The 19,984-nt window shown below is 35.6% G+C and overlaps 1 protein-coding gene across 3 annotated transcripts; it reads left to right on the plus strand.

The window, feature by feature from the left end:
* Positions 1-2,282: 2,282 nt before the first annotated feature.
* MSH3 (homolog of DNA mismatch repair protein MSH3) lies at positions 2,283-17,433 on the plus strand. Of its 3 annotated transcripts, XM_006827648.4 has the most exons (13): positions 2,283-3,344; positions 5,646-5,840; positions 6,681-6,842; positions 8,954-9,052; positions 9,898-10,149; positions 10,275-10,520; positions 10,633-10,764; positions 11,753-12,013; positions 12,121-12,192; positions 13,205-13,354; positions 14,400-14,867; positions 15,185-15,470; positions 17,190-17,433. In XM_006827648.4, the coding sequence occupies exons 1-12, from the start codon at positions 2,385-2,387 to the stop codon at positions 15,464-15,466; spliced, it is 3,279 nt and encodes a 1,092-aa protein (XP_006827711.1). In that variant the 5' UTR covers positions 2,283-2,384; the 3' UTR covers positions 15,467-15,470; positions 17,190-17,433. The 3 variants fall into 3 exon arrangements, with proteins under 3 accessions (XP_006827711.1, XP_011625297.1, XP_020526175.1); XM_011626995.3 differs by lacking the exon at positions 14,400-14,867; XM_020670516.2 differs by lacking the exon at positions 11,753-12,013.
* Positions 17,434-19,984: the final 2,551 nt, after the last annotated feature.

Below are 19,984 nucleotides of genomic sequence, written 5' to 3' on the forward strand. Positions count from 1 at the left end.
GAACACATTTGTTTTAATTTATGGGTGGCACCCCATCCCAGTTTTTTTTGTCCCAAGTTAAACCGAACATTGGATAGGTGGGTTTTTTTTGCCTTTAAATGAAAGTCCCAAGTTAAACCGAACAGTAGATAGGCAAAAAAAAAAAACTATTTTTAGGACTACAAATCATTACAGCTATTTAAGTTTTTCTTGTTTTTTTTTTTTTCAAGAATTTCTTCAGGCATCTCCCTTCTGCCTGCAACCCTCTCTCTCTCTTCAATATTTTCTCCCTCTAACTCAAGAACCCCTCTCTTGCGAACGGGGAATCTCTTCCTTCTCGCTCTTTAAGTCCCCTACGTTCTCTCTCTCTAAGGTCTAGATTTTGCTGCAATTTATTTGTTGTGGTCGATTAGGGGTTGGATAGTAGTGGATAATTCAAAGGTTTAGGTTTAGTGTTTCAAGGTGGTTTCATGGAGAAAGATTCGGCTTGAGGGCACATTAACCCTCTTTTGAAACCTTCGCTTTCTTCTCTCCTTCCTCTCTCTCTAATGTAAAACCAAAAAGTAATAATATTATTGTCCAAAAGACCAAAAAAACTATGTGAAAATTTTAGAAGCCAACAAGGCTTTTTTTTCTTCCACTAGAAGAGTCCAAAAGAGGCGGTTTGAGCAGATTCAACATAAGGTGCACATCTTGTGTTCCAATTGACCTCTTTGTTTCTTCATAGAGGAGCTTGATGATGGTTTTAGGGTTTGGGGTTTTTCGATGAAGACACTAGGAATAAGTTGCTCAATTCCGAGAAAGTGGTTCGTGGGTCGGGCAATGTCAATACTTGACTAGGTCGAGGTCGATTATGTACCTTGCGTTGTTGTCAATGGAAGAGATGACATCGATCTATTCATAGCCGCCGGCCAACAGGTTGCCCGATCTTTCCCATCTCGATATGCAAATTTTAAATCTTAGAGAGAGAGAGGGGCAGAATAGCAATTGAGAGAGATGTGACGAAGGATGGGTGTTGATTGTTAGAGAGAGTAAATATTGAAGAGAGAGAGAGAGGGAGGGTAGCAAGCAGAAAGGAGGTGCCAAAAGATATTTCAGATAAAAAAAAAAACTTAAAGAGCTGTCTAGTAATTGAAACACCGGACAATTGTTTTTCGTTTTAACGAAAAAAACTCACATGTCTAATGTTCAGTTTACTAGACAGGGGAGTAACTTGAAAAAAAAAAAAAAAGCTTGGAGTAGGGGTGTCGCCTCGCCCATAAATTAAGATAAACGTGTTCCAAAAAATCTAAGCCCAAATATGTTTTAAGTCTATTAGAAAGAAAAATGTCTCATGCGGGCTGACCGCATTTCTACATATGCGGTCCAGAGAGTATAAATCATCCATCTTAAAGATAGATGCAAATAGGTGTAAAAACAATGCAAACTAACGGTTTACATTTTTTTATTAAAATTATTATTTTTAATTTTATTTATTTTTCATATTCCTGATCTCCATGTTAGAGATTATATGTCCTTAAAAATTAAGTCTTAAAATCCATCTCAAAGATAGATTTATAAGAGGCCCGCATTTTTACATATACCTTGGTTTGGCGCATAGAAACTTTGGCCCTATTAGAAATAGGTGTGGTTTGTATAGAGCCTAGGCTCTAAACAATCAATTTAGAGCCTACCTTCAACTAGTGTCGAGAAACGTGGTTTTAATATTGGAAATACCTGTGATGGCCTTAAAATATATTCTTATATTTATTTTTAAAGTTTAAAGCTTAAAAAATAGTGTACATCGACATATTTATGAAAACTTAAAAATTTAGAAAATTAACGATAAAAAGATGCATTACAAAATACAATATTTTCAAAACTTGAAATCCATTTTTTCACATGTCCATGATTATTGATGTCAAGTTAATCAATTTGAATATATTTGAATATCAAAACAGCTTATTGTGGTAAAATTTGTGAGGTAGCATCAAATTTGATTGTTCAGAGCATTCGCTCTATATAAACTTTTCCCATTAGGAATAGTAGACGAAATTAGGGTGTACGGAAAGATTTTTCTATTTTTATTGAATCGCAAGGGAAAAATTGTCCGACGTGCGAAAAAAAGCGGGAAAGCCGCGGTCGTAAAAAAACCCGCCAAAAGACGCTGAACCAGCGATATAGAAAAAGTGAGGGGGGAGAGAAACGGAGGAGAGAGAGAGAGATTGGAGAGAGACATACTGAACCTGAGACAGGTATAGAGAGAGAAAGTGAGGGGGGAGAAACGAGATAGTGATAGAAAGAGAAAGCCGGGAGAGAGAGACGGAGAGAAATTCAGGAGAGAGAGAGAGACAGAGAGTCATGAAGAAACTTTAATCCAGAGAGATGGAGGGAGAGGGTTAAGCCGGAACCCTGACCCTAACACTATGGGGAAGCAGAAGCAGCAGGTCATTTCTCGCTTCTTCGCACCAAAAGAAGCCCTAACCTCAACCCCACCTTCAAAAAAGCTCAAATCCTGTTCCTCTTCTCCAAGCCCTGGAAATGCAGAGAAAACCCTAATTTCCGCAAAAACCGTAGCCAATTCATCAAAACCTATAGTTTCCTCCAAAGCCATAGCCACGCCTCCAAAAACCCTAATTTCACCTGCAAAATCAGACTCAAAATCTTCTCTACCTGCGTTCAATCCATCTCTTCATCGCAAATTCCTTGAGAAACTCCTTAATCCACCGTCTTCAAATCGTACCTTGTCCAACCATAAATTGGCTTCAAATGACCAGAAATTCACCCCATTAGAGCAACAGGTGCTTTCACTGAAATCACAGTACCCAGATGTCTTGTTAATGGTTGAAGTGGGGTATAAATTTAGGTTTTTTGGGGAAGATGCAGAGACGGCAGCTAGGGCTTTGGGTATATATTGTCACCAAGATCATAATTTCATGACTGCAAGCATTCCTTCCTTTAGGCTCCATGTTCATGTACGTAGGCTCGTGGGTTTAGGCTTTAAGGTTGGGGTGGTTAAGCAAACAGAGACAGCTGCTATAAAAGCTCACGGGTCGAACAAAGTTGGGCCCTTTTCAAGGGGCCTCTCTGCCTTGTATACAAAGGCCACTATAGAGGCAGCTGGTGATTTAGGGGGAGAACTGGGTGATGCTTGTTATAATTCGAGCAATTATGTTATGTGCGTTGTTGAGAAGAGTGAATTGGGGTTTGTAGAAGAAGGTTTTGATACTAGAATCGGCATTTTAGCAGTGGAGATTTCGACTGGTGATGTGATTTTTGGGGAATTTAAAGATGGGGTTATGAGGGCTCAGCTTGAAGCTGTGCTTTTAAGTGTTGGCCCGGCGGAATTGCTTTTGGGTTCTCCCCTTTCAGCCCAGACGGAGAAGGTAATCTATATCTGTGCAACTGCTTGCGTGTTTATTTCTTTTATTTTTTTTGGTTTCAGGCAAAAATTATGCATTATTATTTGGGCTTGTTTTTATTTCATTTTTGTACTCACAGATAAGGTGAGCTACATCTGTTTAAGTGATTGTATAATTCATGTTTTTTTGTTTTGGGCAAAAACTATGAATTATTTTTGCGCATGTTTTGATTTCATTTTCCTTGGTAAATTATGCATGCTTTGTTTCTGAATGTGATTGTGATTCTTAATGGAGATTATTAACGAAAGAATTTCATTAACTGCTGTCTTACCTCAGCAATTGACCTTAAAAAGGGTACCAAATAGATTGCATTGGTGATAATGTATTGGTTTACTAAAATTATGATCAGTTTTGCATTTATTGTATTTAGGGCCTGTTTGAATGACAATTAATTTTATCTGGAATATATCATTTTATCTGAAATTATTGTACTCTGGATGATGTTATTTTGTTGGTTATTTGATATATATGTTATATTATGTATAATGTTGCTTAATGTTACTTAAATATTTAAGTTTTCAGTGATTTCCAGCATAATGTTACTTAAATATTTAACTTTTTAGTGATTTCCAGCTATTTCTGGGCAAGAACATGTAATGTTCAGCAAATTACTCTGAAATAAAGTAAGAATGACTTTTCAAAAGGTAAACTTCTATGTAAACTGCCTATAAATTTATCTAAGACAATTTATGATGAGCGCAACCAAACAACATATAACTCGTTATAAGGATTAACTTTATTGAAACAATGGATTATAAGTGATAACGAGTCCATCCGAACAGGCCCGTAGTGTATATTATTGTTTGCCTAGGGCACTCTATATTGGGTTTGTCATTTATGAAAACATTAGTTCTGAAAAATTGTCTCATACGAACTTATAAACTATATTTGAGCTCAAGCCCTTCTTTCTTCCCTTTTTAACTTAATGCTACTAATTTATCCATTTATGTTTTGCCTCTGGAATTCTAGAGAGTGGTGGACATGACCTCCCTATACATATGTCAATGCAAATAAAATACAGTGCAATTTGGACAGTATCCCCAAAGTGTTACGATAGTCTTTTTTTTTTTCTTGACAAGGTTACATAGGAATGGAACTTGAGACGTAGTGCTATAAAAAACCAGCTTCTACCGCCTTGACCAAGTCGGATTCCCTAAGTGTTAGGATAGTCTTAATCTTTTTAATTTTTAGTTTTTGATAATGAGGTAATTAACCTTTTTGTTTTTTATATGTTGTTTAATGAGTGTTGCTAAAGTTTGTCAAGGTAGACAGGCTGCTTTTTCTTTTTTTTTTTCGAACTTGGAGATAAATCCCCATATAAGATCTATGTTAAAAGAAAGGATCCATTTTTATGCAAAGTCCCACTTTTTTGTCATTTTTTTATCCCCAAATTACCCCTTGTTCGAATGCCGGATGTTAGAACTGTGGTCTTTTTCTAGGAAATGTATACAATAAGACCATTTGCTTTTGATATAAGGAGGTAAAATTCATTATTGACTGTTAGATGTAAAATTAGGTAGTTGGATATGTGTCATTGACTGGGCACAAAGTCCAAAATAAAATTTCTCGAATATTGTGACACTTGAACTTGTCGGATTGCACATCTATGGGCTAAGAGTGATTGAGGCCGCCTTGTACGAAAAGTGCATTTCTTATAATGTACAATCCCTTTTTTTAAGTGGGAGGCTGGTTTGCAAATCCAATGTTCGGACTCACTCATTTAAGATTTTTTTTGTAAGTGAGAGACATGTGTGGACGTTGGATGTCCGAACCATCTCCCACTTGAAAAATATAGGTGGGTGGGTTCGGACCTGCCTCCCACTTAAAGAAAAGGATCCCAATTCAGACATCCAATGTCCTAATTGGGGGTAATTTGAAGGTATAAAAAATGACAAAAGGTGGTGCCTTTGCGTAATATGTAAAATATTTGTTCCTTTTCTAAAAATATAGATCTTATAAGGGGATTTATGTTTATATTTCCTTTTTTAAAATTTAAATCGGTACCTAAGTTTTAGAATTTAATCTCCATATTGATGGACTATGGCATTCAATGCAGCAAAATCTAATATACTACTTACACAAAATGGAATAACTTAAATTTTTCCTTTTTGTTAAGATTTTATTATTATTCCTATTCTAATTTTTAGAATCCATTTTTTTCTATTTTTTCATTTTCTAATATCAAATATTTATGGATGGCTTAAGCTTGGGCATACTCTAATCAGTTTCTGTTTTCCTGAATAACTTTGAACTTGCCTTTTCTAGATACTTTTGGGATATGCTGGTCCCACATCTAATGTTCGGGTTGAGCGTGCTTCACGAGAATGCTTTAATGATGGAGGGGCCCTTGCTGAAGTGATGTCTTTATATGAAAAATTGGTGGAAGATGGTTCGACTGTGAAGCAGTGTGAGCAGAAGGAAGATATCAAGCCGAATGAAAAACTTTCTCTTGGAGTGGAGGTATTGTGATAAAAGATCATCATATTTGGATTTAATGAATTTGTTACTCTTGATTAATCATTACTTCTTAAAAAGTTACTCTTTATTCATTGCATGTTTTGATAGTCATCCCCCTGTTTATATGGCTTGTATATTTGAATTTGGGAAGCTTCTCTTGGTGGCAGACTCTTTTTTTTTTTTCCCTTTTTCAACTTTAGTCAGCACATCCATTGCTTCTAATTATTCTTGTGGTGGTCTGAGTCACGTTTCAAATGAAAAGCCTTTTTGTGGCAGTACTTCAATTTGTCTGATTTGAATTTGAAATTGCTGTAAGTTCTTGCAACTCTCGACATTAAGCCACACAAATGTGTCCTATTGATTGTTAGAAACAGATGACCTGCATATGATACATGCTGAATTGCCCTGTTTTTCTGGACCAGTCTCCTTTCAGAGGTGATAAATTATGGTCGCTTTGGGATGTAGAAATTTTATTCAGTTATTTCCAAATAGCCTTTCATTGAGTTTGATATTGGATGTAGTTAGTGTCACAGAAAAGGAGAGATTGGTATCTAGAAAGAACATGTTGATTAGAAATGGTTCAGTTGCCAGTACTGCTTTGTTCACCCAGTAATTTTTTTCCAAAGCACAAATTGATATTTTTTTGCTCCGTATTTCTGTTTATACCTGCCCGAGAAATCTGATTTGCTTAAAAGGTTTTGAACCTTGATATTCTACCTTTCAACTTGATTTGGAATTGACTATTTTCACCTGGATATTTTGATGACTGACCGATTCCGCAGGTTATTTCTTCATTAAGTTGTTTCATTTACATAAAATATGTAACTGTGTTTCTTTTTACAGGGAATCATGGCGATGCCAGAACTGCCTGTCCAAGCACTTGCGTTAGTTCTTCGCTACCTTAAGCAATTTGAATTGGAGAGAATATTGTGTTTAGCGACATTTCGACCATTATCTAGCAGCATTGAGATGACTCTTTCATCAAATATTCTTCAGCAGCTGGAGGTGCTTTATCCTGTCAAATTACAAATTTTAATTTTGATATTGGTTTTGTCAGGTCACTTATTCTAGTAATGGGTAGCAGCATTGAGATGACTCTTTCATCAAATCCTTGTAAGAGAGTAGGATTCGTTTAGCCATATGGAACGTAGGAACGCTTACTGGTAAGAGTATGGAGTTGGTGGATACAATAAGACGAAGGAGAATAAACATAGCTTGTCTACAGTAAACTATATGGAAAGGAGAAAAAGCTAAAGAAATAAATAGGTATAAATTATGGTATATATGAAAGAATAATAATAGAAATAGCGTAGGCATAATAGTAGATAAAGATTTAAAAGATAAAGTAGTTAATGTCAAAAGAATAAGTGATAAGCTCTTAGTAACTAAACTTATATTAGGAGAAGAGATAATTAATGTAATTAGCGCTTACGTACCACAAGTAAGATTAGATGATAGAATTAAGAGATAATTTTGGGAGGACATAGATGGAGTAGTCCAAGACATATCAAATGGAGAGAGGATTTTTTCAGGAGGGGACCTAAAAGAAGTTTAGGGTGAAGGGAAAAGACATCCACATGATCTTTATTGATCTAGAGAAAACTTATGATAGAGTACCTCGAGATTTGATTTGGCGGGTGTCGGAAAAAAAAGGCATCTCTAAACACTACATCGACTTGGTGAGAGATATGTACGATGTAGTGCTAACTACTGTACGAACAACTAGTGGAGAGACAAGTGAGTTTTCAATGACAATAGTTCTACATCAAGGGTCAGCATTGAGCCAGTATCTCTGTCTTAGTTATGGATGACTTAACTAGGCACCTACATGATGAGGTATTGTGGTGCATGTTGTTCACAGATGATATAGTTTTGATTGATGAGGCCTGAAACGGTGTCAACACAAAGTTAGAACTTTGAAAGGATGCTCTAGAATTAAATGTTTAAAAATTAGTCGGACTAAGACAATATATAGAGTACAAGTTTAGTAATAATAGGAGTAGAGACGAGGAAGTACTTAAGATTGATGACCAGGAAGTACAAAAAAGATCATATTGTCAATATCTTGGGTCGATAATCCAGGTAAATGGAGAGATCGAGGAAGATGTTACACACAAAATTAGAGCTGGGTGGGCAAAGTGGAGATGTGCAACTAGAATTTTTTGTGATTGCTTCATACCAATGAGGCTAAAGGCCAAGTCCTATAGGACAACGGTGAGACCAGCTTTGCTCTATGGGGCGATGGGCGGACAAAAACAATATACCATAAAATGATTGTAGCGGAGATGAGGATGTTGAGATGGATGAGTGGCAAGATAAGAAGGAATAGAATTCGAAATGAATCTATTCTAGAGAATTTAGGCTTAGCATCAATAGGTGATAAAATGAAAGAGAGTAGACTTAGGTGGGCTGGCCATGTGTGGCACCGACTAAGTACAACACCTATTAGGATGTGCGAGTTAGTTCAAGTGGAAGGACTGAAAAGGGCATGGGGTGGGCCCAAAATGATGTGGTTGGAAGTAATCCGAAAAGATATGAGGATTTATGCCCTCATTGAAGATATGCCCTTTAATAGAGCAGAATGGAGAACCAGGATTTATGTAGGAAAAGGCTAAAATGATGATAATGATGAATTTCGATATTGGTTTTGTCAGGCTTCCTTTTTTTAGTAATGGGTGATCTATTTCAGATTACTTCTTAAGCATAGCCAAGCGATTGAATATTTGTATGTTCACATCCCCATAATGTTTTGCTTCCTAATTGATTCTGTCGTAGTAAATTGTCGTATGAAATCATTTGGTGGGTAATACACTTTAATGGCTAGGTACCTTAGCGGTTTCACTTCAATGAGTATCTTTAGAAAACTAAATATGGTTTAACGTGAGAGTAGTGCTTTCAATTTATTTGATTGTATTGTCTAGGTCTAATTGCACTGGGACAACAAAAAAAAAAAGATAGAAAGAGCTTCATGCTCTCTCTCTCTCTCTCTCTCTCTCTCTCTCTCTCTCTCTCGATATATATATATATATATATATATATCCCTTCTTCCTCCATTTTCTCTTTCGGTTTCACTAATTCAATGGTTAAGCTGTAATTTATCTGCTGATTCTTAACAGGTTCTGAGGAACAATTCCGATGGTTCTGAGATTGGTTCCTTAATAAAGTTGATGGACAACACTCTCACTGCATTTGGTTCTAGACTTCTGAAACACTGGGTATGCCATGTGATTTCTTGATGATCACACCCGTTTAATTGATGAGTGAAGATATGCATCACTATATATATATATACATGAAGAGGATCATAACATGGCTATAATCTCACTCATCCTAGAAGAATCTTTTTGGAGAAATTTTGAAAAATACATAAATAAAATAGCATAATTTTCTTGGATCACTGGTACTTTGATATGCCAATTGTTGAACGATATTATATCCATTAGATCAAGGAATAACTTCTTTTAAATATCTTGAAATCCTTACAGTCCTAAAATTTATTTGAGAGAGGGTTAACTTTGTATTGCTGTAAGATCGTATACAAAACTGTCAATAAATGGTGCTCTATAAGTTGGGTGCTCTATACATCATAATCAAACAGAGAAAATAAAAAAATCAGGGGGTATCTAGAATGGCTTAAGCCAAAATATACATGTCATAGATCAAAAAAGCAAAAACTGGGACCATTGCTTCAAAATGTTGCTATAGTAGAGTTCCATCAATGCTTTAACCCTCTCTCAAAAAGAACAGTAATTTCACGTAAGTACATTATTATATTATAAAGCAATAGTTTTAAATGACGGGCAGTAAAGGGGTGGCAAATGGACCCACCCACCACTGGGTCATCTCCTACTATTGTGGATCCCGCTAACTTCCCATACTGTTCATCATTAATAACATGTTGATGATCCCAATGAACTGATTTCCCATAGCTGATTGGATTATATTAGATTTTTCCTTCACCTAACTACCAAGGACACTGCCATTAGAAGGAAGTTACTTGACCTGGACAATATTTTATGGAGTTCTTTGTTCTCTAAAATTTGGGAACTACTGGGTGCAGTTGACCCATCCTCTGCGCGACAGGATCTCAATCTTGGCACGCCTTGATGCAGTTTCTGAGATTGCAGATTCGATCCGTGTGGGTGAAGGTGCACATAATGCAGCAGACAATGAATCCACTGATTGTGGTGCAAAAGTGGTCCGCGTTGAACTTTACAATCTTCTTTCGTCAGTTTTAACCACATTGGGTAGGTCTCCTGATGTTCAAAGGGGAATTGCACGAATTTTTCACCGAACAGCCACTCCAAAGGAGGTAAGAAGCAAAGGATTTAAATTGGAAAAACTTTGAAACAAATACCTTGTGTTGTATGTGTGTGTTGATTAATTTTTAAAGGCTCGTGTATATTATAGCTGACAATGTTAATCTGAATGCTTCAGTTCATTGCAGTCATCCATGCATTATTGTGTGCTAGTAAACAACTTCAACGACTTGACCTTGGGGAGGAAAGTAACGAGGGACCAACGAGTCCTCGATCAGATTTATTAAGAAGATTAATTTTGACAGCATCATCATTGAAAGTAACAAGCCATGCTGCAAAACTTCTCTCCGCTTTAAACAAGGATGCAGCAGACCTAGGAGATATAAATAATCTGTTTATAGCATCAAATGACAAGTTCCAAGAGGTACTGACTCAATATAAGTGTTTTTTTTAATTAAAAATTCCATTATGCTTTATGTATTTGTATTTTCTCTTATTTTATGTACTTGTTATTGAATATGTTGATAGATGAGCAGGTTGCAAGAGGCTGCACAGCTGTTCAGGCAGCTGAGGAAAAATTGGATGCTCTAATTGGTCAGTACAGGAAAATACTTGGAATACGGAATTTGGAGTTCTTGAGCGTCTCTGGTTCCACTCACTTAATAGAGGTACAATATCAGCTTCAATCCAAGATCATGATAAAATTCCTTTTTCTGCATATGCAGGCAAAGATCATCATTTTAGCCTTTTTCTAATTAATTGCGGTCGGCTACATGAAACATGGTTCTCCATTCTGCTCTATTAGAGGCCATATCCTTAGTGAGGCCATAAGTCTCCATATCTTTTCGGACTACTTCTAATCATGTCATTTTGGGCCTACCCCTTCCTTTTTCAGTCCTTCCACTTGAATTAATACACCTTTTGTTATTGGAAAAAGTTTATATAAGTTTTCAACCTTACTTCAAGTAAGGTTGCAGTAAATTCAAACAGAGTAAATTTGACACTATTAAAAGATGTACTACGTTTTGACACTATCTTAAAAGACATGTCAAATCTACACCTCCAACTAAAATGGACGGTGTAGAGCATTGCATTCTTACTTCTACAAGTAAGGTTGCAACGTTATATAAACCTCACCCTTTGTTATTAGCATCTAGTTGGATTTCATTGAAAAGTCTACTAATAAGGTTAGATTTTTAATTTGATGGTCTCCAATCAAATACGCTGTGGATTTCCAGGCTCTTTGTACTATTTGTTGTGCTTTTAGTGGACATTCATTTCCTCCTGCCTGCTCTTGGGGTGTGAAACTTTTTCTTTGCAGTGAGGCATGCTATTAACTCTTTCTTTTGACAATTGAGGATGGTTTACACTCATTTGTTCCAATTCTTCATATGCTTTGTTTTGTCCCTCAAGGTTCCTTTTCTTTTTTGTGTGCTCCAAGCTGTAGAGAGAGGGAGGGAGGGAAGCCATCTCAAATCACTCTATGTGCATTGTCAGGCAGTTTTTCAGTTTCTTTGAACATATAGAACAGAATACTGGCCATTAAATTGAAGAACCATAACAGGCTACTTATTCCATTTTTATTTTATTTCTTTGCTTTTTCTTTATGTGAAATTTGTTTCATGAGAGTAATCTCTTGGGAATAATTGATCTCAGTTGGCATCAGAAGTAAGGGTACCCCAAAATTGGGTCAAGGTCAATAGTACCAAGAAAACAATTCGCTACCACCCTCCTGAAGTCCTTACTGCTTTAGATGGACTTGCACTTGCCAAGGAAGAACTGACTATCATTTGCAAAACTACTTGGGAGAGCTTTTTAGCTGGATTTGGTAGTTATCATGCAGATTTTCAAGCTTCTGTTCAAGCCTTAGCTGCTCTAGATTGTCTGCTCTCACTTGCTATTCTTTCTCGTAATCAAGTACGCAATCGTATAAAGTTATTCTTTAATATAGTCCCTCTCTTGATCTTGTAATATTGAGACTTGTCCTGAATGGCCCTCACTTATAACTTCTTAATCTTTTGCAGAATTATGTTCGTCCTGTTTTTTTGGAAGAGAATGAACCTGCACAGATACAAATTCAGTCCGGTCGACATCCGGTATGTTCTTTACTTGAATGCTTTATTTTTGTTCTTACTTATGCAATGAGGCATGTTACTCATGATCAGAATAACAAAATTGGCCAAAGTACATGTCTTAAATGGGGCTGAGAGACGACTTAAAAAAATTCTTATTATATAACAACTAATAATGACTTCTATTGTTCTACTATGCTGCAAGGCTCCTGTATGTAAGGATTTTTCTTTATATGATGGAATTATTGAGATGCATACTTTATCATGCATCGTTTTTTGTCCCTTTTTTTGTTGTTTTATGTTCTATCTGGAGGTTAGTTGATGTTTGTGACCCTAGCAGGGGCATAAATAGAAGGATTAAAAAATAGTATTGTTAGGTTAGATTATTTTCTCAATAAGGTCTCTCATTAAAAGTAAGTGGTCCTGAAGCTATGCCTCTCAGGATCCATACACCCCTGGCAGTGAAAGTTATTGGTTGATTAGTTTTCACAGAGAAATCCTCACACTTAAGATTATTCGTCAAAAACTGAGAAATGGGATGCCCATCTTCAAAATAGGGATATCATAGTTTTGGGTTTCTATGTGTGCTGCAAATTCTCAGGGTTGTTAGGGAAATGAGATGGTAGTACTGCATATTATAATATGCTGCCTTTAAAATATTGGTTATTTTGGGTGCATGGGGTGGGGTGGGGTGGGGTGGGGTGGGGAGCAAGGAAATTAAGATAATCTTCATGAGAGTTGGGTGCCATTGGAGAATAGAAGCTCGATGGAGGATCAGGTAGATTCACAATTCTTTTGGGAACCTGTGTCCTGCTGTCTTCCAGCTTTAAATCTGGGATGTGTTTGGGAGCTTGAAGGATGCATTCACAAGATACCTTTTTTCCTGTCTTGAGCCTTTCCTTTTATTGTCACTGTCTATTTGAAAACATATTCATTGATTAAGAGATGGCATAATATTATTAATATGCATTTTTTTTTTCCTTTTTTTCTTTGGTTTCTTTTTTAACACAGCCTTACTGTTACTCCTCATTGGCAGGTTCTGGAGTCAATTTTACAAGAGAGTTTTGTCCCTAATGACACCAATTTGCATGTAGAGAGGGAGTATTGTCAAATCGTCACTGGGCCAAACATGGGTGGGAAGAGTTGCTACATTCGCCAGGTTGCTCTTATTGCCATTATGGCTCAGGTTGGACTCCAACAGGCTTCTGCCATTTCTGTTGCTCCGCGTTGCTAAGAATTGTTGTTTTTACCATCCTGCACCACTAACCGAGACTAATTTCCCTGTGATTTTGCTCAGGCCTGCTGCTTTTATCATAATTGTCATGCATAGAGCTGCATATTTTCTTCTATCTTGATTTGACTCATGGATTCAATTTCAGTGTAGAAGCTATTGGTTCTCACCATCAAGGATAGCCTTTTTGTGTTGAATTTATAGTGTGGAATTCTGTTTTGGATATACATTGTCGGAGTATTTGTAGTTTATGACCCTTGTGCATTGAATGCTCCAACATTTTTGCACGCCTCACTTTTCACATCAGAGTAGACACTAATCATATTAAAATGTCTTGAATCCTACCTTGTCCAAAAGTCTGCTTGTGTGCTTCCCCCTTGCTTCTTAAGTCTGTATCCTTCCATAAATATGGACAAAATGTGGTCATCTTTTAGAAAGATGAAAGAAATGTAACAGAATATCTGAATGTCTTTCTATTCCTCCATGGTAACTTACAAACTTTGACAAATTTTTTCATTTGTTCTTCCAAACATGAAAGAACTCCGTGGAATTTTGAATTGGAGGTCATGATAAGAGATCCTTATTTTTCGAGTCCATATTCTTTAGTTGTCTTCAAAATTTTTCCCTTTTGTTTCCAATTATCGCTTCAGTTCTTTCTTTGTGCTTTTTGTGCTGACAAATAGTGAGAAAATAAGGAAAACTAGACCATATTGGTACACAATACTTCAAAGGGCCACCTTTCATTGCTGATTGTGTGCAGTAAAGATCAGCTGTAATAATTTGAATGTCTCGTGGGCCCTGTATGGTTAATCTCTACCATCCATCATCCAGAACAGATGGTGTATGCCCTTTGGAGTACTGTATCTCATATTCCAACAGATTATGGTACACCTTCCTAGGAAATATTGAAGCTCTATAAGAATGTCTAATCCAATCCCTTTATGTTGACTTCTTTATACCAACACCATTTTCATAAGAATGTGCCCTCTGATCCCTCTAGGTTGGTTCATTTGTACCAGCATCATCAGCAAGGTTACATGTCTTGGATGCCATTTACACTAGAATGGGGGCATCTGATAGCATCCAGCATGGGTCCAGCACCTTCTTTGAGGAGCTAAGTGAGACCTCATCCATACTCCATAGTTGCAGTTCACGATCTCTGGTGATTATCGATGAGCTGGGTCGAGGTACAAGCACCCATGATGGGGTCGCCATAGCCTATGCCACACTACATTACCTTCTCAAAGAGAAGAAATGCTTGGTTCTCTTTGTAACCCACTACCCCAAAATTATTGATATAAAATACAAGTTTCCCGGTTCCGTTGGGCCCTATCACGTTTCATATTTGACAACAAAGACCACAGAAAATGGAGAAAATACAGGTCATGGAAATGTGACTTTTCTTTATAAGGTTGTTCCTGGTGGGACAGACAAGAGCTTTGGCCTTAACGTTGCTGGGCTTGCACAGGTCAGTTTTTTCTGGAATACTGAACTTCTACTCTGATGCTTCTCTTTGCAATTTTTTTGAAGGGATTGTTTTAGTTTATTGGGGAGTTTCTGTAAATATAGCAATGGTTATTTTCTAATGAAGCTTCGGAACAGTTGGAAAATCCAGAAAAGTCACTTTCTTTGGTTGATCTCTGCAGAAATCCATTATATCTACATGAATCTTGTCAGCTTTGCATTCTAATTTTATTTCGTAAAAAAAAAAAATGAACAGGACAGAGAACATATGAACTGAATCTATGTTGCACAAGTTTTGAGTTGTTCACAATTCTTGTGTAGCTTCCTGCATCATGTATAGCACGAGCTGCTGTCATGGCTGCCAAATTGGAGTCAGACGTGTGCAGTCGGCTGAAGAACAGGTTATCGGGGAACATACAGAGAGTGTCAGTCATAGATCACAGCCCTTTTGATGAACACGGAGTTCGGGAGAAAGAATATCTTGAGGTTTTCTCTCTCTTATGGAACAGTTTGCTAGATTCTGATCCCTCAAACTGTCTTCACTCCTTGAAAGACATTCAGAAGCATGCATTGGAGATCTTTTCTTCAGAAAATGGTCAATAAACAGGTCAGGAAACTATATTCATTTTTATTTTAAAAATATGAATAAGACTGCATATTTGTTCTAAAAAATGGTGATGAACATGTACTCTGATGATGAAGAAATGACTTTTGGAACCACATGTGAACAAAAGAACCTATACTACACATACTATTATTCTTGTGTTTCCAATCTATTTATCATAATCATGAAATAAGGGTCCTTGATTCTGTTGATTTGAATAGTTGCCTTTCGACTTTCCCATCAACAATATACTTCTTACAGATAAGGTTCCTTAACTTTTTGATTTTTCTATTGACTTTAGAATGCTAACAATTGGGGTTGCCTTAGTTCTTGGACTTTTCTATCTACAATTGTCCTAACAAATAGGGTTTCTTTATCTGTATGAGATTAACATAGAGTCCTAATTTTATGAAATTCCTAGGAAAAGTAGTAAGCAATATATCACCTTCCTAGTTTTTTGGGGAAATTTTTAATTGCGGAAATTATTTTTAAAGAATATTTATATGAATTTAATAAAAATGAGTAGTATAACATCTTCCAAAAGTTTTTATTTATTAATTACAAATTTACTATGTATAGAGAGTTTAAGCCATTTTAAGACAATGGATTTGAAAATAAGCAATATAAGACTCATTTTTTAATTTTAAAGTACGGAACTTTATTGCCAAAATAATTATTCATGCCAATGAAAAATATGCGATTAAATTATTTATTTTTCAAATAAGGGATTTAAAACTTGCCTTTATTCTGGTTTTTCCTATTTGCAAAATAGAGTTATAAAATTTTATTTTGAAAATAAAAAAGAAATAGTTTATGCTACCTTGGAAACAACATATTTGAATTAACTAATATAAAACCATGCAGAGTTTTTGGGATTCTAATAATGAATTTATCATTCAATAAATCATTTTTTTATTTATTTAAGAATGTGAGTTGATTTTATCATTCAATATATCATATATATATTTTATTTAAGAATATGAGTTGATTTTTTAATCTTTTAAAAGATTTTTATTTTTTTTGGAATAATTTATGTCAATTTAAAATATGAACTTCAAAAAAATAAATTTACTTTTTTTTTTCATTTTTAAATGAGGGCTTCAAGGGAATAGTCTATCCTTGAATAGTAAAGTCCTAATATAAGTTGCCCTTTTTTCTGCATGTAAGGTGGTTTAAGTTCTGTAATTTTTTGGATTCCTCTTTCAGTTGAAATAAAAAATTAGGGTTGTAGCACTTTTTTATTCTATTAGTTACGTTCTTTTTTTATATAAAAGATGATTTGTTTCAATCTAAAATAAGAGATTTATGAAGTAGCTCATTGTTTGATTAATTATGCATAAGGTGTAGACTTGGTTACTCGTGTGCATAAGACAGTTCTCTTCCCGTTGAGTGTGTTTGAGTGAGAGAGAGAGAGAGAGAGAGAGAGAGAGTCAATGATACCTTACCATTGAATGATTTTGTGTGTGAGAGAGAGATTCATGATACCTCACCATTGAATGATTTTGTTTGTGTGAGAGTGTGTGTGTGTGTGAGAGAGAGAGAGAGAGAGAGAGAGAGAGAGAGAGAGAGAGACTTATGATACCTCACCATTGAATGATTTTGTTTGTGTAAGAGAGAGAGAGAGAGACTTATGATACCTCACCATTGAATGATTTGGAGAGAGAGAGAGAGAGAGTCGTGATACCTCACCATTGAATGCTTCTGATTTGTGTGATCTGACAGATGTTGAGGGGGAGGATGGTGATCTGCCTAAGAGAATGGGGGACTACAGCTCAATTGACTTTCTATTCTAGTCACAGTCCAATGCAAGGTTCTTGTGGCATTAATTTTCCGCGAGTTGAAGGCCTACCACATTGAAAGTGTGGTAAATTTTGTATGTAAAAAAAATGTAATTAGAAGTTTTGAAACTTCGCTTTTATACATATTTATGAGTCTTCAATATACAGTTCGGAATTTCATATTCCAATTTGCTGACGTTGATTGTTATTTTGCTTTTTTAACATGTTAACATATGATTATCTAACTTTTGAACTTACTTAAATTAGAGGGCTCTTACAAGTTAACCTCATGCAAAATGTGGCTCTTTCAAATTATGGAAAGATACCGAGCCCAGAGTATGTGAATTTACTGAGGTCTTCTCAATAGGTCTCTCTTTTTTCTTAGGGTAGTTCAGTGGGGAAAGGGTTCCCTATTCACGGTAGCACGGTAGGACTAGAACTCAAGTTATTATGTTGTGGTGCCTTGCCTTCCTGACCATTTAGCCTTGAGGATATGCTTTGGGAAAGAAAATTAACATTTTATGGTGGGTGATGATGCATTTTAGGATAACTACTTGCATGGTCTGAGGCAGGCGAGGAATTTCTGCAAAATAGTAGGTATGGGGCAAAAACGCAGGCCATCCACCTTCATGATTATCTATGACTGATATGGTACTAGTAGGGGTCTTAATGGATCTGGTTCGAGTCTAGATTGAATTAATTAATGAATTCATGGAAATATTATTATTTAATGGACCTGGTTAAGTCAGGGCTGAATGCAGACCTAACCCTTATGGTCCATTCGGTAGATTCATAGTCACCTGGTTATGACCGCTAAGCTCACATTAAAAATTCAACTGACCATCAGTTTCCTCAACTCATCTATTGTTCATTGATGATGACAGACTATGAATGGCTGCTCCATGTACCAGACAGTGCCATTAGATTTGCTTCACTTCAGCTGAAGAGCAAGTCTTGGGCTCTAGTATTTTTTTTATTTTTTATATTGGATAATTCAGTGAGGAAGACAGGTCCCTACCGTTTTTTTTTTTTTTTAAGTAGATTAAGTAATTAGCTTTTTTTATGTGTCAGTAAATGGATTGGAAACCACAATATGATAACTAGGTATGGAGTTGCTACAACGTATATAAAATTGTAAAATAACTCTCCTGTTGAGTTGAAAGAAATGTAAAATTATCACAGATGTATCCCCAATGTATACAAAATTTGGGGTTACCACAATGTATATAAAATTGTGAAATAACTCTCCTGTTGAGTTGAAAGAAATTTAAAATTATCACAGATGTACCCCCAATGCATACAACATTTGGTAAACTACTTTTAAATGATAAAGACACGAGTACTTCTGACATTTGAATAGGGAATTTGTCAAAAGACACCAATTTTTCAACTATTCAATATTTTGCACTTAGTCTACTATTTCAATTCAAAATGAAGTGTATTTTAATGGATATCTCTGAAATTAAATCTTGGGTGTATTAATTAGTTAATATCTTTGGTGTATTAATTAGTTAATATCTTTGGTGTATTTTGACCAATTTCCCTATTCTTCAAAATTTTGAGACACCTTATATATTAAAATTTCTTAAAATAATAGCTTATTTCTATATATTTTTGTTTTCTTTTTTCTTTTTCTTTCAAGCAGAATGTCCTAAAAGTCGTCACCCTCTATTTGCTGAATAGCCCAAGCGCTTTCCCTTTCTCGCTGCAATGATCTTAATCTTTAATAGAGGGATTTAGATGTAGAATTTTGGATATTCTTGCTTTTCTGAATATTAGCTTGACTATATGTCATTAAGAACCTTGGTGTGTAAGATTACTTTCAAATTTCAAATGAAAATTCATTACATTGTGTGCTATGCACTGAGATCAATTTACATGAAAAAACTCTCACGCCTAATCACATGATGGAGTTTTATCACACGCGTTCCAAGCATGCCTTTCCAAGTTGTATCTCAAGCTATATGTATAGGTCAATCTGGCATTGGACTCAGAGTTTTGGATATTATTGCTTTTGTGATTCTCGGCTTAATCAGAAATTACCTGATAAGATTGGTGTGTAAGCTCTTCTCAGAATTTTCAATTAGATTTTTAGCACTTCGTTTCGATTTATGCATTATTATTGACATGTTAAATTCTAAACCTAAAATCCACATCTGAGATGGATTTAGAAAGGAGACTGTACCTGAATAGAGTGTGCACCAAAACCCTATCAGGTGCATTACTACTGTACTTATTGTTTTGCAGTAGTAATGGACACAATATTGCAATTATGGTTGAAACGGGCAAGACCTAAACCGATCATGCCGACACATCAATACTTATTACTTTCAGTTTCGATAACATAGCTGCAAAAAAATAATAAATATTAGTAAGTAAAAATAGCATACCTTGTAAGTATTTTATTTTATTTTTTGCATATTCATCATACATTTTTAGAGCTACAAATGTGTACAATGAATATTTATTTTTGATATAAAGAGGTCACAATCATCATTAGTGGTTGGATTTGAAATTGAGTAATTGAGTAAGTGTCATTGTTTGGGCACAAAGTTCAAAATAAAAATTCTAGAATGTTGTGACACATTTTCATCTATCAAATTTTATATTCAACGGCCAAAAGCGATTTGTGACCTCTTTGTACCAAAAATAAATGGTCGCGTAGTATATAATCCCTGTATTTTGTTTAGGAAATTTGTCAACACTATTTAGTATTTTATCAATATATTTTTATTTAAT

The sequence above is a fragment of the Amborella trichopoda genome, chromosome 7 (genome assembly GCF_054954075.1).
Source record: "Amborella trichopoda isolate Santa Cruz 75 chromosome 7, AtrichopodaSantaCruz75HAP2 v2.0, whole genome shotgun sequence".
NCBI lineage: Eukaryota > Viridiplantae > Streptophyta > Magnoliopsida > Amborellales > Amborellaceae > Amborella > Amborella trichopoda.

What these genes read in the sequence shown, in the direction of transcription:
- MSH3 (XM_006827648.4), top strand. Translation starts at nt 2,385, where the DNA reads ATGGGGAAGCAGAAGCAGCAGGTCATTTCTCGCTTCTTCGCACCAAAA. An exon ending in ATATTCTTCAGCAGCTGGAG is followed by an intron (nt 6,843 to 8,953) that starts GTGCTTTATCCT and finishes GATTCTTAACAG; the next exon opens with GTTCTGAGGAACAATTCCGA. An exon ending in CTATTCTTTCTCGTAATCAA is followed by an intron (nt 12,014 to 12,120) that starts GTACGCAATCGT and finishes AATCTTTTGCAG; the next exon opens with AATTATGTTCGTCCTGTTTT.